Source organism: Electrophorus electricus, chromosome 22 (assembly GCF_013358815.1).
Source record: "Electrophorus electricus isolate fEleEle1 chromosome 22, fEleEle1.pri, whole genome shotgun sequence".
NCBI lineage: Eukaryota > Metazoa > Chordata > Actinopteri > Gymnotiformes > Gymnotidae > Electrophorus > Electrophorus electricus.
The window spans coordinates 11,113,153-11,127,927 of record NC_049556.1 but is presented as its reverse complement, the minus strand read 5'-3'; the positions used below and the strand labels follow the sequence as shown (position 1 = coordinate 11,127,927).

The 14,775-nt window shown below is 45.0% G+C and overlaps 1 protein-coding gene across 3 annotated transcripts in view; it reads right to left on the bottom strand.

The window, feature by feature from the left end:
* Positions 1-5,291: 5,291 nt before the first annotated feature.
* The window catches only part of chchd6a (coiled-coil-helix-coiled-coil-helix domain containing 6a), a 45,649-nt gene continuing 36,165 nt past the window's right edge, over positions 5,292-14,775 (bottom strand). For 2 of the 3 annotated variants that reach the window (XM_027008488.2, XM_027008490.2), the window contains 2 exons: positions 12,992-13,069; positions 5,292-6,297 (listed from right to left, as the gene is read on the bottom strand). In XM_027008488.2, coding sequence (XP_026864289.2) covers positions 13,043-13,069 — 27 coding nt within the window. In that variant the 3' untranslated portion in view covers positions 5,292-6,297; positions 12,992-13,042. The remainder of the gene's footprint in view (positions 6,298-12,991; positions 13,070-14,775) is intronic. The other variant, XM_027008489.2, reaches the window with a different exon arrangement.

The following is a 14,775-nucleotide window of genomic DNA, read 5'->3' as shown; positions in this document are numbered from 1 at the left end:
GTGTTACTGGTCTGACTGGTGTGTGGTGACCTGTTGAGTCTCAGCTGTCTGTGGCTGTGTTACTGGTCTGACTGGTGTGTGGTGACCTGCTGAGTCTCAACTGTCTGTGGCTGTGTTACTGGTCTGACTGGTGTGTGGTGACCTGTTGAGTCTCAGCTGTCATCACTGACCTGAGGGGTGCGTGGTGACCTCCCGCTGAGTCTCAGCTGCCAGACTAGACTGCAGTCTTTCAAAAATCTTTCACACCTGAATCCAATCATCCTCTTTTTCCATGCTTTTCCCATTTATAACTTTATTTAAACCAACGTGTTGTTTATTTGAATAAGCTTCTTTAGTACTACACCTTTATAGTCAGATCATGTTTTAGAGTGTTGTGGAAATCCAGATAATTCTCAAATACTTCCTCACAACTAAGTTATGATGATGGTTGAGAAAGATACGCTGTTAAGAGCACTAGCACGTCTACCAAAGGCCCAAGTGAGTTCTTATTAAACCAAATTGTTTCAGAGAGTTAGCTACAGTATAGCACATTTAAGGAGCATGAGACACTGACTGGTCACTGAGTGAAGAGTCACAGAAAGTTAAAGCCCATAGATATTGCAGATGTTGGGCTAAGTTCACTTAGTCAGGAAAAACTGCAGTTGGCTTTTTTATTTGATTTGATTTTTTACTTTTTTTTTTGGAGGCTCATTCATATCAGATAGGCCAAATGTATAACACACAAAAAGAACCCTCTAAACTTATGGACCAGAATAAACAGATCAAATCTGAGGATGTACTGGTTCTTTTGTCGTATGCCAAGGATTTAAGAAGATACATAATGATACATAATGAGAGCGCGCTCAGTATCAATTCCAATTAAGTCCCGTCAATCACACCATCCCCCCCGTCATTAATTATAAAAGTAATATGCATGCACCCTATTTTCAATAGTTGCGACATAATTGCGTGGATCCGTGCGGGGAGAATGCAGGCGGATGTGTGACGGCGAGGTGAAGGGAGCGCTATTTATGGTCCGCGCTCGTATGCGTGCGCGCGGCCGCGCGCGCGGCGGAGCGTGGTCGTTTGAGAGAGGCTTTCAGGCTGAATGGAGCGTGCCTGTATGACAGCATGTGCTGTAATTGGGTATGACACGGGATCAATGCGGACACGTCGGGATGCGGCGATGTCATTTTCCAACCTTGCCTTGAAGCTCGTCTCCGCGGTTACTCAGGTGCCTGTTGCCGTGGAAACCCACATTCTGGAGCCACGTCGCTTTTATTAAGATGCAACGGAGCACCGAGGCTGCTACTCACAGCCTCGCCAGATTTCCCATTAAAAGATACACCATATACAATAATGCTAATTGAAACCTGCCTGTCAACATATGCACCCTCGGGGTGTAAATGTGAGACCACGCGCATTGCTATCAGGCAGCATATTAATGCTGCCGAATAAATTATTACTTCAAAGTCCAAACATAACTTAAACGAGTCAGCTTTTTGGAGTTGCAATTACAGCCCGTGTGCTGTGGCGTGAGACCTCGCGTTGCGACGCAGGGCCGGACGGGCGCGGGAGAGGCTGCACGAGACAGGCTGCACGGGAGAGGCTGCCGTGTGCGGATGCTTTACGGCTCTCTTGACCTACGCGGAGGGCTGTGTGGCTCGCAAACACTCGACATTTTAGCGGCACTGTACTCTGAGTAGGCGCAGCACTTAACGGGCAATTCCCCCGCCGTTAAACCTGCACGAAGAAACGGATCACAGCCAATAAAGTCACTGCAGCAAGAACAGCCAGACGCAGAGAGTAATTAGCACCATAGTGGACAATCAACCCATATGGTTTCTGGGCCCATTAGCGCTCTGTTAGTATCCGTTATATGGCAAAAACGCGTTGCAATAGTGTTATAATTAAGATACAATAGCGTTATGTATATAATAATAATAATAATAATAATAATAATAATAATAATAATAATAATAATAATAATAATAATAAGTTAACTGCAAAAACAGAGGAAAACCTCTAGACGGGAGGGTTAATCGTCGGCACGTCTACTGCGCTATGCTATAAGGTGTAGATGTACGCCCTTCTTAAAGGAGCGCTAACGGGACGTTAAATGCATTTACACAGACGTGCTTAATTCTCACCGGACAGGTCGGATAGAACGAACAAAACGGTTATCTTTGCTGTGCAGTCAGACTCGCTGGCAGGAAGCCCAAATACCTTTCAACGGGCGTTTTCCCGTCATGTCGGAACTCAGAAAGCTTACGTCCCATTCCGAGTGATTTTACACACGGAGACCGTAAGCGAAGGTGTGGGTTTAACCGGCCCGGGTCGAGAGTGTGTGTGCTCTCCGCTGAAGTATCGGCCCTAACCGTCGTGGGCAGCAGACAGCGACGAACACACACACACACACACACACACGTCTTGTTAAGAGAGAAATACCAAGCAGTTTGGACGCCTTTCTAAAGCAGATCTCGGGCACAACAGGGACCGCGAGTGGCAAAATAAAGAGAAGACAAATATAATTCCAATATCTTTCTCAAACAGAAAGGAGTCGCCATGCACTGATAGGGTGGCAATGACCCGGCTGGTGGAACAATCTGTTCACAAAGGACATGTTTATGAAGGCTAGACAACAACAGCAGCGCAATATTCTCACCGGCACCAAAATCAAAAAGGTCAAATTAAAGGTTTGCAACAGGAAAAAAGAAAAGCGTTCTATGGCCAGATGAGACTATGACTAGACCACCAGGGGAAGGATGTTAAGGCTACGGTGTGGGGAGCGCGAAACGTGGGTCCAGCCATGATGTGTGAAGTTTGGTGACAGCGGCGTAATGCTTAGCACAGCCACTGGATATGATAACAGTGCAGAAGGGTGATTAACCACAGCATAGCAGACGATACTAAAAACACTACAAGGTACAACTACGGGGATCAAAATAACATTTAGTCACTGGCTAATGTTTGCCCTATGATTGGCAAATGTACTGTGCCCTTCTGACCAGAACCAAACTGCTTCCTTCTTATTTCTTCATTAGTTTGTATCTACCATATCAGATAGCAAAGACAAATACTCATTCAAAGCTCTGAACCATAAATTGTCTATAAGTGCAACAAGGAGCATCTAACCAGTTAAAACCAGTTTAGTTAAAATTGTCCCAGTACATACGCTAAAACAGGAGGGACTGGACAAATAAATACGTTGTCCCAGATTTGCCGTTTTATGGTATTAGTGCAATGCAGGGGTCACTATAATGAGCAGACACTGTCCATCATTAATCAGTGCTGGCAGGAGCATTGTTGTGCAAAATCAAGATCGTTACTTTTTTCTTTCTAATGATTCATCAAAGGACCCCAGAAGGATCTTCGTCCAGCCCACGGGACTTCACCCCGGCCCCAGCACGAGATCACTCTCCTGGCTTCACCCCGGCCCCAGCACGAGATCTCTCTCCTGGCTTCCAACCAGCGTCATACGCCAGACCGCCCTGTGTGGCTCCTGACTGTGTCACTACCTCGGCGAAGAGACGAATGAAAAGCAATAAAAAATAAATGTAAAAGAAGCAAGCGGGTCCATCTCTAATTACTCCCTTCTTTACACAGACAGAGAGGCTAATAAGAGCGGAGGGGCTGGTGTGGCTTGGTATTTGAAGTTAAATGTCAGCAGTGAGTGAATGTGTGTGTGTATGATGATGAAATATTGGCTGGGTGTGTGTACGTTCCTGTAGAACAGTGTTACCGGTAGAGCGCGCTCATAAACGGCGGCGCGGGCTGGCGCGTCATGTGGTGCTGATATCGCCATCCTGGACCGAGCCGCACGCTCTAGTTTGCCCAAAGGGTTAGTGGCTAGCACGCTGGAAATGTCAAGGCTCCACACTGGGAGAGGCTCGGATTTAGACGGAGGCGGCACTGGGAGGCAGAACACAGGCCACCACTGCCGCGAGGGCGAGGGAGCGAGAGCAGCTTAAGGAGACAGGCAGCTCATACGGAGGTTAATCTGGGCACAGCCACGAGGGATATTATTAGCCCAGATCCACCGAGAGAGCAGTCCTAATAAGCCTCATCTAAAAATGAACTTTCACTATATCAGACAAGTACGCGTAACACACTGGCCAAGGTTCCCGTCCTGTCGCATTTCGGCTGCCGATTGCTGCCGACGTTCAGACAGACGCGTGGAGCAGTGTGAAGAGGATTGAGATGCGCGGCGTGGACATATGCTGGCTCTCTCACTAATGGGCAGCACGTATAGCAGCAGGGCTGTCAGCTCCCACAGCAGTGTGATGGAGCGCCGAGTGTGTTAACCTCTGCCCTCCCCCCCGCTGTTCTGTCCCCTGCTGTCAAAGCTCCTCCACCACGCCGAGGGCCACAGCCTCCGTCGTCCCCGCAGTCCACTGCCCAGAGCCGCTAGTCACTCTCCCGGCTCACGCGGACAGTCGGACAGGGGCAGTCGCGTACGCGGTGTATTAAACAGTGAGAAGAAAGGCCTGCTATCCTGGTGCCTCTCCGAGTGCTGACGGCGTTTGAAATAAGTTGGGGAGAGCGAACAAACACATGCACAAAGTGCAGGGTGGACAGGCGCGCCACACGGCCTCGAGTCTTTAAACACTGTGCCGATTCTGGCAGATGAATGCAAGGCAATGTGCCATTCCTAACACATCTCTCAAATGATGACAGGCCTCTCTCTCACACACACACACACACACACACACACACACACACACACACGGCTAGCCATGCTCTATCCTTAACAAGGTCATTGCCAAGTTGGTCTCAGGAGCATGTGGGCCTTATTAAGGCTGACGGAGGGATGTCTACTCTGTGACACACACACAAAGTGTGCAAGGGTGTGATCTCCAAAGCCTCAGTGCATACTTGGGGGTGTGTGTGTGTGTGAGCTGGATAATTGAGGGTTGTGTGTGCGAGATGCTGTCTAACTGTAATTGCCTCCACCCACTCGGGAGCCCCCACCATGTCAAAAGCAATAAATTGTGTGTGTGTGTGTAAAACAGATATGTATCGTGCCAATAGCTGCAGATCAATCAGCTCTTTATCTCCTTTCTTGCCATGTATAGTATCAGTTTATATTTACAAAAACCATCTATATTCAATTGCTAGGCGCATTCTGGGTGATGAAAATTTGAGGACATGGTAGTGGAATTGAGATTAATTGTCTATGACGGTCCTATTTTCACGTTCCATGGACTACAAATTAAGAGACTAAAAACCGGATCAAACTGAACAAGGATAAATGGCTAGTTTAAGAAGCCGGAAAAGTATGGCACGAAGGAAACAGATTTGTAGGCTTGAAGTTTGCTGGAGTCAATACCATTTTGTAGTGTTTATAATGCTTAATTTTACAGCTTTCTAAATAACAGCTCAAACATAACAATTTGGTGACATAATTTACAGCATTAATCATAGTGTGAATTAAGGTTAGAAATTTAGAAATGTTGAACAATTAAAGTACTGAATGTGCTCTAGTGCTTAGTACTGAATTCTCTCTCCTACCCATGCATGCTTTGGCTTGAATTGTTTAGTTGTAGGTACATAGAAAACAAATAATCACACAGACATGTCTATTCCAATCTAGTGTCTTCTGTAAACATTTCCTTCTTAAGCTCAAGTGATCTAATACAGGTTTGGACATCAGTCACTTGTGAGCAATAAATGCTAATGTCTGAAAGCTACAGTACAGGATTGACTTTTAATAGCTGGCTTTCTGTCAAGACCAAAAAACTTTCTTCTTTGAACAATCCAGCGTGGTGGTAGCCTCAGGCCCAGCAGAAACTTGAAGTTATTAAAATATTAAACATCTGAATGCTTAACAGTCTCAGCTGAATATCACAGGGTTTCTTGGGGCCATGGAAGACTCCACACCTCAAACCTCGTGTTCCGTCTCCAGATATATATTATACGCATCAGTTTCAGCTGAAATTCCAGTCACGTCTTACAAAAGACATCAATCACAGCAAGCTTCAGGCAGATGGCTATATATGGGCATATTTAAAGATATAACAGAGTAAATACAACTCTGATAAACAAATGTCCAGAATGTCCTGAGTCTACATTTACAAAATTCAAGCAGTGCATTTTTAAAGCCTGCTGTCGGTCTCAGAACAGGTGAAGGCATTCATTATAGCCCATCAAATGTGGCATATACACAATAAAATGTAAGATTAAATGGTAAGAGAACAGAAGTGAAGGTGAGTAAGGGGTGGCTAAGTGCCCGCACACTGGTGGAGTGGGGGGCTGGAGAGGCAGGACAGCGACACTGTCAACATGGAAGCCTTCTCATCCATGATTCACCAAATGATTCTGTGTGAGAGAGAGAGAGAGAGAGAGAGAGAGAGAGAGAGAGAGAGAGAGAGAGAGAGAGAGAGATACAGAGAGAGAGAGAGAGAGAGAGAGAGAGAGAGAGAGAGAGAGAGAGAGACAGAGAGAGGGGGGAGGAGAGAGAGAGAGAGATACAGAGAGAGAGAGAGAGGGAGAGAGAGAGAGAGAGAGAGAGAGAGAGAGACAGAGAGAGGGGGGGAGGAGAGAGAGAGAGATACAGAGAGAGAGAGAGAGAGAGAGAGAGAGGGGGGGGGAGAGAGAGAGAGAAATACAGAGAGAGAGAGAGAGAGACAGAGAGAGAGAGGGGGGGAGGAGAGAGACAGAGAGAGAGAGACAGAGAGAGAGGGGGGGGAGGAGAGAGAGTGGAAAAGATCTTCTTTTAATCAAATTTAAGATTGAAGCAAACAAAAATTATTCACATGAAAACAGGTTTCATAACATAGTACAAGTGATGATGATTAATCCATGTTTGCATTGATAAAACAGCAGTTAGTTTTAAATTGTTATAAAATTTCAAATTCGACATTTTTTCCAGTTTGGATCTATTCAATCACAAAACACCAGCACTTACTGTTGTATAACTAAATGATTTGGGTATGACTAAATGACTATCATGCTAAATTAAATATTTGACACTGATAATTTCTTTTTCTATAGAAAGAAATAGAAAAACACAAATAAACCAAAGTTGAAACTTGGAAGTTAGCTAATTTGGTAAACATTCTCAAGTTTTCAATATCCTTGTGCTTAGTAAAAATCTGAAAGTTTGATGGCTCACCCACCGGTTACTAGAGCATATTTAATGGGGCTCATGCCCCAGTAAAAGGTTCCTATGCCCCGCTATAATAATGGAAGCCATAATGCTTTATGATTTAACCTGGAGTGTTGAGCAAGACTACACAACACAAACATTAGCACCCCACAAATTCAGTACAGGTACTACGTTTCCCATAATGACCCAGCATCTTTCCAAACGCTTGATTGGTTCTTCAGTCAGAGCCAGTTTCATTCAGTGTGTCTGCTCGCTAAATGGAGCTAGCAGTGGAAACTGACCTACACTGGTGTTTAAAAGCAACTCAGCGACGTAGAAGACAAGATAATGATAATGCATACATTTGACGGCTAGCCACGCAACCTTTTAACTGAACAAAAACACACATTAGACCACTAAAGCAAAGGCATTAGCTGCTTCAGTTAGCCAAGACATTGGTTATGTTAGCAAAAGGGTACTGCTAACTAGAAAACACGCTAGAAAAATGAGAAATATAACCATTAACTTGTTCATTTTGCAAGTTTGTTATCTAGCTAGTATTAACGGATGACGCGGAAAAAACCCCCACATAACTGACATGTAGCTTCATATCTTAAAGGAATTACTTTACATGTACGTGTGACAATATTATTAAAGTGAAATGTAAATTATTACTCAGAAAACGAGCAGGGAAGAGAAGTGAGAAGAGAGGAGGGGGGGGGGGGGGCGAAGGAGCACTAGAACAAGAAGGATTCTGCCCCTGGCAAGCACTGGGGCTTGACGGTGCCCTCTTAATTCTGTGTTCCCCGGCAGTACAGGTAGGCCTAGACTAGAAACAATCCCACCTACCAACAAACACCTTTGATGTGGTTACTGTCCAAGGCTTTTACATAAGGGATTTGTTTTTCTTCCTGGACGACTCTTCATCCAGATATACGCGCAAATTCAGGTACAAATTCAGTGGTTAGTGGAGAGTGAGAGAGCTTCAAACAGCACTAAAGCAATCCATCAGTTCACAGGTTCATTCATTTTTCTAAGAAATCCACACATCCAAAGCCACCCTGTGAATCTCCCCCCTCTCCTTATGGGACTGGTCACCAGGCGCTTGGATGCAGCCAGAACGCAGTCACTAAGGCACAGAGCGGAAGCAAAGAAAAGGACCCGTTTGACCTTTTACAGGAGCACACGGAGACGGATTTTAAACAGGTTATACATTCAGGCAAAACCAAATCAACTCAACAGAAGGGAGTGCAACAGAAAATAACAGACTACAAGCGAACAGAGTCGGACAGAACGCGGTTTCTGACATGTAAAGTAAATTTAACGTGAAAGCAGACAAAAGAGCGTCACCAAGAGTGGCTCAGGGAAGGAACCGGGACCATGCATCTCTGGGCTGCATGTGGACGGCCACCGATGCAAGAGAAGGGGGAGGACGTCCTCTCGGAGGGTAATCACCACCCAGTAAAGGTCACAGCTCTTAATTATAGCTATTCACTGGTTGCTATTCGGTCCTGGAGGGGTGAGGACCAGGGAGGACAGATGAACGAAAGAGGGAGGAAGAACAGGAGAAGGGGGTAAAAAAGGAGAAAAATAAGGAGGGTGAAGGCAAATGGAAGGAACAGCTCCCTGTGAGTGCAGAGCTAGACGTAAACAAACGCGGATCTCGCATTTGCGTCAGCCAGAGTAAGGCGGGAGACCCGGGCCAGCGCAGCAGGACACGGGACAGAACCACCGAGGACCTGTGAAAATGAGACCGCTTTTCATATTTCAAAATTATTTTCAAGCCGTAATGACAAATATCCCTACCCTCTTCCGCCTGTGCGCAGAGGTGCATCCACTGGCTGAGAGAGAGAGAGAGAGAGAGAGAGAGAGAGAAAATCTGTTTGATCAAATCCCAGCTGCCACCTGTGGTGTTTGTTGTGCTGCCATAAGGGAAAGCACAGACAGTAGCTGTCACTCTGTTTCAATCAGCCCTTCACATAGTTTACCTCCAAGTGCGCTGAAGTTCTCACCAATTACATGTGAGTGACTCAACAAGATATGGCACCCAAGCTCATATACAGAGGAGGCATGTGTGACCTTCCCCATTATAGTGCGCTGGTACAGCTGTACCAGTAAAGAGAGAATTGGAGGTGAATCAACTGGATAGAGGAAAAACACTGACTCCCATTACTGTACATGGACTGAGCACAATATGAGAGCCTGTCAGTTTGTTGCAGGTCTCTCTCGAGCTAAATTAGCATGAAAGCGGCATAAACTGATGCAAACCGGTGCATTTTGCTTGAGTGAACAGTTCTCCTTCACCCACACGAAAACCCAGCTTGTAAAAGCAGCCAAAGAGGTGTGGTGCTCGCCAAAGAGAGCACGGCGGTCGCCGTGGAGAACCTTTCCGAAGGAGGAGTCTGCGTGCTTCAGGGACGCAATGGTGTCTTAGCGTTTCATTGATCTCAGCCTCATTCGGGCAGGCGAAGCGCGTTCGGAAAAGCTGGCTCACCTGGAGTTCGGAGAGACTCAAATAACAATTACTGTGTTGAGGAGCCTGATGATCGGGCATTGGGGCTCGCTGCTGGAGAAAGGTACGGAGTAACGGTGGGTTATGAGGATAATTGCTGGGGGCCGAGCATCAGTACCTGAGCAACTCGGGGACCATTGAGCCGAGGCAGTGTGGGATATTGACCGGCAGCAAGAGGGTGCAGTGTAAGGTTGGGACAGTGGGAGAGAACGAGGGCAGGGAGACGTCAGGCAGCAGGAAAATCAATGGCTACCACCTTGACACCAACACAACACACATGCATTCATAAGGAAGAATGAGAGAAAGAACTACATGTGGAAAACAAACGGACGGTTTATTGGACAAGGACTGGGCACCATTGGAAAGTACTGCAAAAAAAAGGACACTACAGGAAAACTGTGTTGAAAGTTTTCATTTGGTGGAACATTTTATCTATCTATGCTAACCCCCTCCTCTGAGCTGTTTTTCTTAGGGCAGCAAGAAGCAGCTGGCTGTCATGACTGAACAAACAGCAAGCAGAGGAAAAGAGAATGAAGAGTGATCAGACAGGCCGAAGAAGCAAGGCTGGGAGAGTTCTTTAAAACGAGGACAGCGCGGAGAGGGGCACCAGCACGTGGTCGCGTCTGCCTGGCTCCGACAAAGGGAACGCCCATTTTCCTCGCTTGCGCTCACAGCAGAGTACGCGCACGCAAACGCACACCGCATGGGAGGCTGCGTTTGTAGACAGCGTTCACGGGTGATGCCCAGTACTGTTTCTTCATCAGCCACTCACAATGACCTCCCCAATCACTGTTACTGATATGAAGGCACTTTTGGTTCATTATGCATGCAAGTTTTGTTCATTAGGCATGCAAATTAGTGGCTTAGTGGCTTCCTGGCCAATCATATTACTCCTCTCTTACATTATACTGGTGCATCCCAGTGGCATGGGTTATCCCACGCAGTTGTTAAAAAAGCCTGAGGTCTGTCTGAGGTCTGCATGCTACACAGTCAACACTCATAACAGACTTCTTTCCCTCCACTTTATTAAAGCAACGTACACCTTGCACCTACACTATTATGTACCCATAATTTACCTTGTCTGTTGCCATTGCAAAATCAGTCATCCACCTATTATCTGACAACAGCTAACAATGTTATTCGGCTGGTAGATCATTCTCAACACAAGCATGGCAGCTGGCATTGCACTGCTTTTGGGTACCAGGCACTGTGGTGTCGCTGAAGTTGAGGTGCCACCGCTGAGATTACGGTTGTCTGCCACCCCCAAATATCCAGCCAACAGGTGCAAAGCTTTACACAGGCTGTAGTTCGTACACTGTACACTCAAGTTGTTTCTGATAACGTTACTAGCGATAAGAAATTAGCGAAGTTATAAGCAATATCCCACCACTTGCTGTGGCTGATGGTGATAGCCCATAATTTTATTTCTTCTGTGTTACAAACAACTGCGCTTGTCTGCAGTATAATCCCTGTCCTGTTTGCAGTTCATAACTCAGGATGAAACTACTTACAGGGTCTACTCACGAAATCCGATTTGAAGATTTTCTCAATCACAGTGTTGGAGTGCATTTAATGGGCTGTGTTCCTGGTAGCTATAACCGGAGGGGGGGGTATTGACTCTGGTGAGGCAGCCAGAATGAGAGGAGTCTCACTTTACTTCCAAATAAGAGCAGCAGCACAAAACGAGCAGCATGGAGACGTACCAGCAGAAGATGAAGGGCGCAGTAATGATCCTTAATAATGGGAACATACGATGTAACTCACTGGCATCACACTGCTCTGCTTCGCATCCAGTGCTTTATATTACCACAGTGAACCATGCAGAAATGAGGAAAACACACCAAGGCCATCAAACGTAGTCATGGTAACTCACATATCAGTGGTATTAATACTATAGCAAAATAAATAATAATAAATACATAAGCTCAAACCTACATTTAAAATCAACAAATAATGCTTAATGGACATAATTGGCTGGCTGACAACTGTATAGGTAAGCAACATGCAACATACTAAAATGTTTACATTTATGTCACAGGGAATACACTTGTACCCAGAGTGATTTACATATTTACATTTATGGCATTAGGAAGGCACTCCTATCCAGAGTGATTTACATATTTAAATGTATGGCATTGGGAATGCACTGTTATGCAGAGTGATTTACATATTTAAATTTATGGCATTGGAAATGCATGACTGTTCACGTGGTGATTGGGAATCGAACCTGGTCGACCAGGTGAGCTACATAAGCCAAAGCTAACTTATCCATATCGGCAGTGCTGTAACTACAGCCGAGGAGGCTGTTAAACTACATCTAACCAAACTAAAGAGGTTTTTGAGCCATGTCTAAAAGGACGCCAATTCTAAGGTATTTTAGTGATCTACTTCCAGGTGGTATCAACTGGGATCATCAAGGACATGACAATACATGGCAAACCAAAAAGTTTAATCTACATCAAACCAAAAATGAATTTATATCTACCCAAACCAAAGGGGTCATTACGCTATATCTCACCAAACCAAAAGATTATTAATCTATATCTACCCAAACCAAAGACGTCAATATGCTATACCTAACCAAACCAAAAAGATTACTCTATACCTAATCAAACCAAAGAGATCATTACGCTATATCTACCAAAAACAAAGAGGGTATTAATCTATATCTACCAAAACCAAAGAGATTATAATCTATATCTACCCAAATCCGAAGGTTATTACGCTATATCTGCCCAAACCAAAGAGGTTATTAATCTATATCTACCCAAACTGAAGAGATTATTAATCTATATCTACCCAATCCAAAGAGGTTATTACGATATATCTACCCAAACCAAAGAGGTTATTACGCTATATCTACCCAAAGCAAAGAGGTATCACAATTCATTTTCAGCACGTATTTTGTTTGTGTCTGTGGGTAAAGCAATCACATGATCAAATGACTGCGTTCAGTTTAGACGTGGTGCTCTGGGTTTTTATTACACTTTCCACAAAACTATCAGCACCTCGCCTTGAGACACCTCATTTACATTGAATGCTGAAATTTTGTTGCGCAAACCCTCACACACTGCATGGTGTGCAGGACACGAAACTGCCAAAACGCACGTCCCAAGGTCACGAAGACACCAAAGTGATGCAGAGCTGTCTTAGTGCCTCGATGAAGACAAAACCCAGAGGGAGACCAAGTAGAGAGTTAGCCCCGCTCACAGCAGAAAGATCAATACTGTACTGCAACAACAAAAAAAAGAATAGGGTGTTTGAAACTGTGCATTAGCACAGACTCTCACATTATAACTGATTGCTCTCTTGAGATCCTGAGAACATATGTGACGCGGACTAAACTGAAGACACCTTGTATTAGGGAGGGTTCACACACGCACACACAGACAGACGCACATGCACACACCCACCCCAGGTGCTTTCCTTCCACTGGGTCAGGCAGTCTTTGTGACCTCTTGCCTCTAGATCATGTTCAAAGTGACAGGACACTGAAATGAGAAAAAAAATATATGCATGACCTCTGACCGTTGCGCCTTTCCAAACAAAAAGCTTCCTGTTTAAAATGTATCTTCAAGTCCATCCCTAGGATCTGTTACTCCGGGATCCAAACATGGGCCCTGACGTAAAGGCTTCAAGAGTGTGTCCCTGTCTTTCTATTTAGTTAAACTTTATGACTGCATCACGATTGGTTTCTGTTTTCTTCACAAAACAATACCCTGCCGTCTCCAACAGTGCTGGGTATTGCCAGTAGCTTCACAATACTGCACGGACCACAATACGGGCGTCACAACACAATACGATAAGACGCCTAAAAGTCTGCTATACAATCACATTTTATTAAGCAAGATATTAGCAAAAATACTATTATTGTTATTATTTATTAACAATAATACATTAATCATTTATAACAAAGACTAATAACGCAATTAATTGGGAATGTATAGAAGAAAGAAAAGGTTTCCCAAGCACATTTGCCCGACTGTCAGGTGACAGCGCTTAGCTCTTTCTAGACGAATGTGTTGACTTTTCCTAAAGCCATTCGTTTTTATTTTTTAAGGCGCCTCCTGCTGGAAATTGTAAGTACTGCAGCTAAATTTGTACGTATCCGTTTCACACTGGGTAAAGGATATTAATTAACATTAATACTGATACAACTGTTACTGTATCGATTCGGTAAGCGTGTATTCACAATATATTGCCAAATCGATATAATCTCCAAGTATCCCAGGGAATTTATCCTCAACCAACCTATACACACACACACACATATATATATATATATAGAATTTTTTATTATTTATTTATCACACACACAATCAAATTCTCTTATTGAATTAAAACATTTGAATATGCTGTCCAGTGCCTGTGATTAGCTTCTGTGTTGTTAACAAGTGTGTTCAGCATTGCCTTGTGTTTCATGCTTCAAGAAAAGCTTATATTTGGAGCAATTCTGTGTTTATAGACAACTTTAAAGGAAACAGCACATAAGGAGCAGGTCTATGCTCTTGTGCTGGAACTCTGCTGAATTGGAAATCCTCTTATCAGATAGTTGGCAGGCAATCTGTGCTCACAAGCACACACGTCAACCTCTGATGGAAAGGAGGGATGGAGAGGGGGGAAAAAACCCACAAAAACAAAAACTGTGTGATGGAGGCATTTCCTCTGAACGGAACAGGAACGGCAGAGGTGGCCTCTGAGTGCCCCCCCCCGCGGCCCGGCCGGCCTCCTCCGAAACGCAGCATTAACTGGCAGAAACGTAAAAGGGGACCGTGTTTTCCACGGCTATTATACCAACTGATAACAAGCCCAGAAAAAAAAGCAGGCGGCTTTCAAGCCGCTCTGCGGAAGCGCTTCAAGCCGGCTCCACGGACAGAGCTTCCTCGCACGTTCTATCGAATGAAGGAGGAGGGGCGTTCGGAGGCCAGTTGGAGCGCGAGCCCTGCCTTGTTCGCCCGCCAAATGGGACGACACGCACAGGACGCTCCAGGGCAACAAAGGGCACCCACGGAGGGGACAAAAAAATAAATAAAACAGTGAAGAGACCAAGCGGGGAGCGGGTAGAGCATACGGTGAAAAGGAGGGCACATTCCAGCCTCACACTCCTCTGTGAAACCCATGACAGCTTTTTTTTTTTTTTTTTTTAAATAATAAACTGGGGGGGAGTGGGTGATAGCTTCAGTCCAGGAAGCAGGCT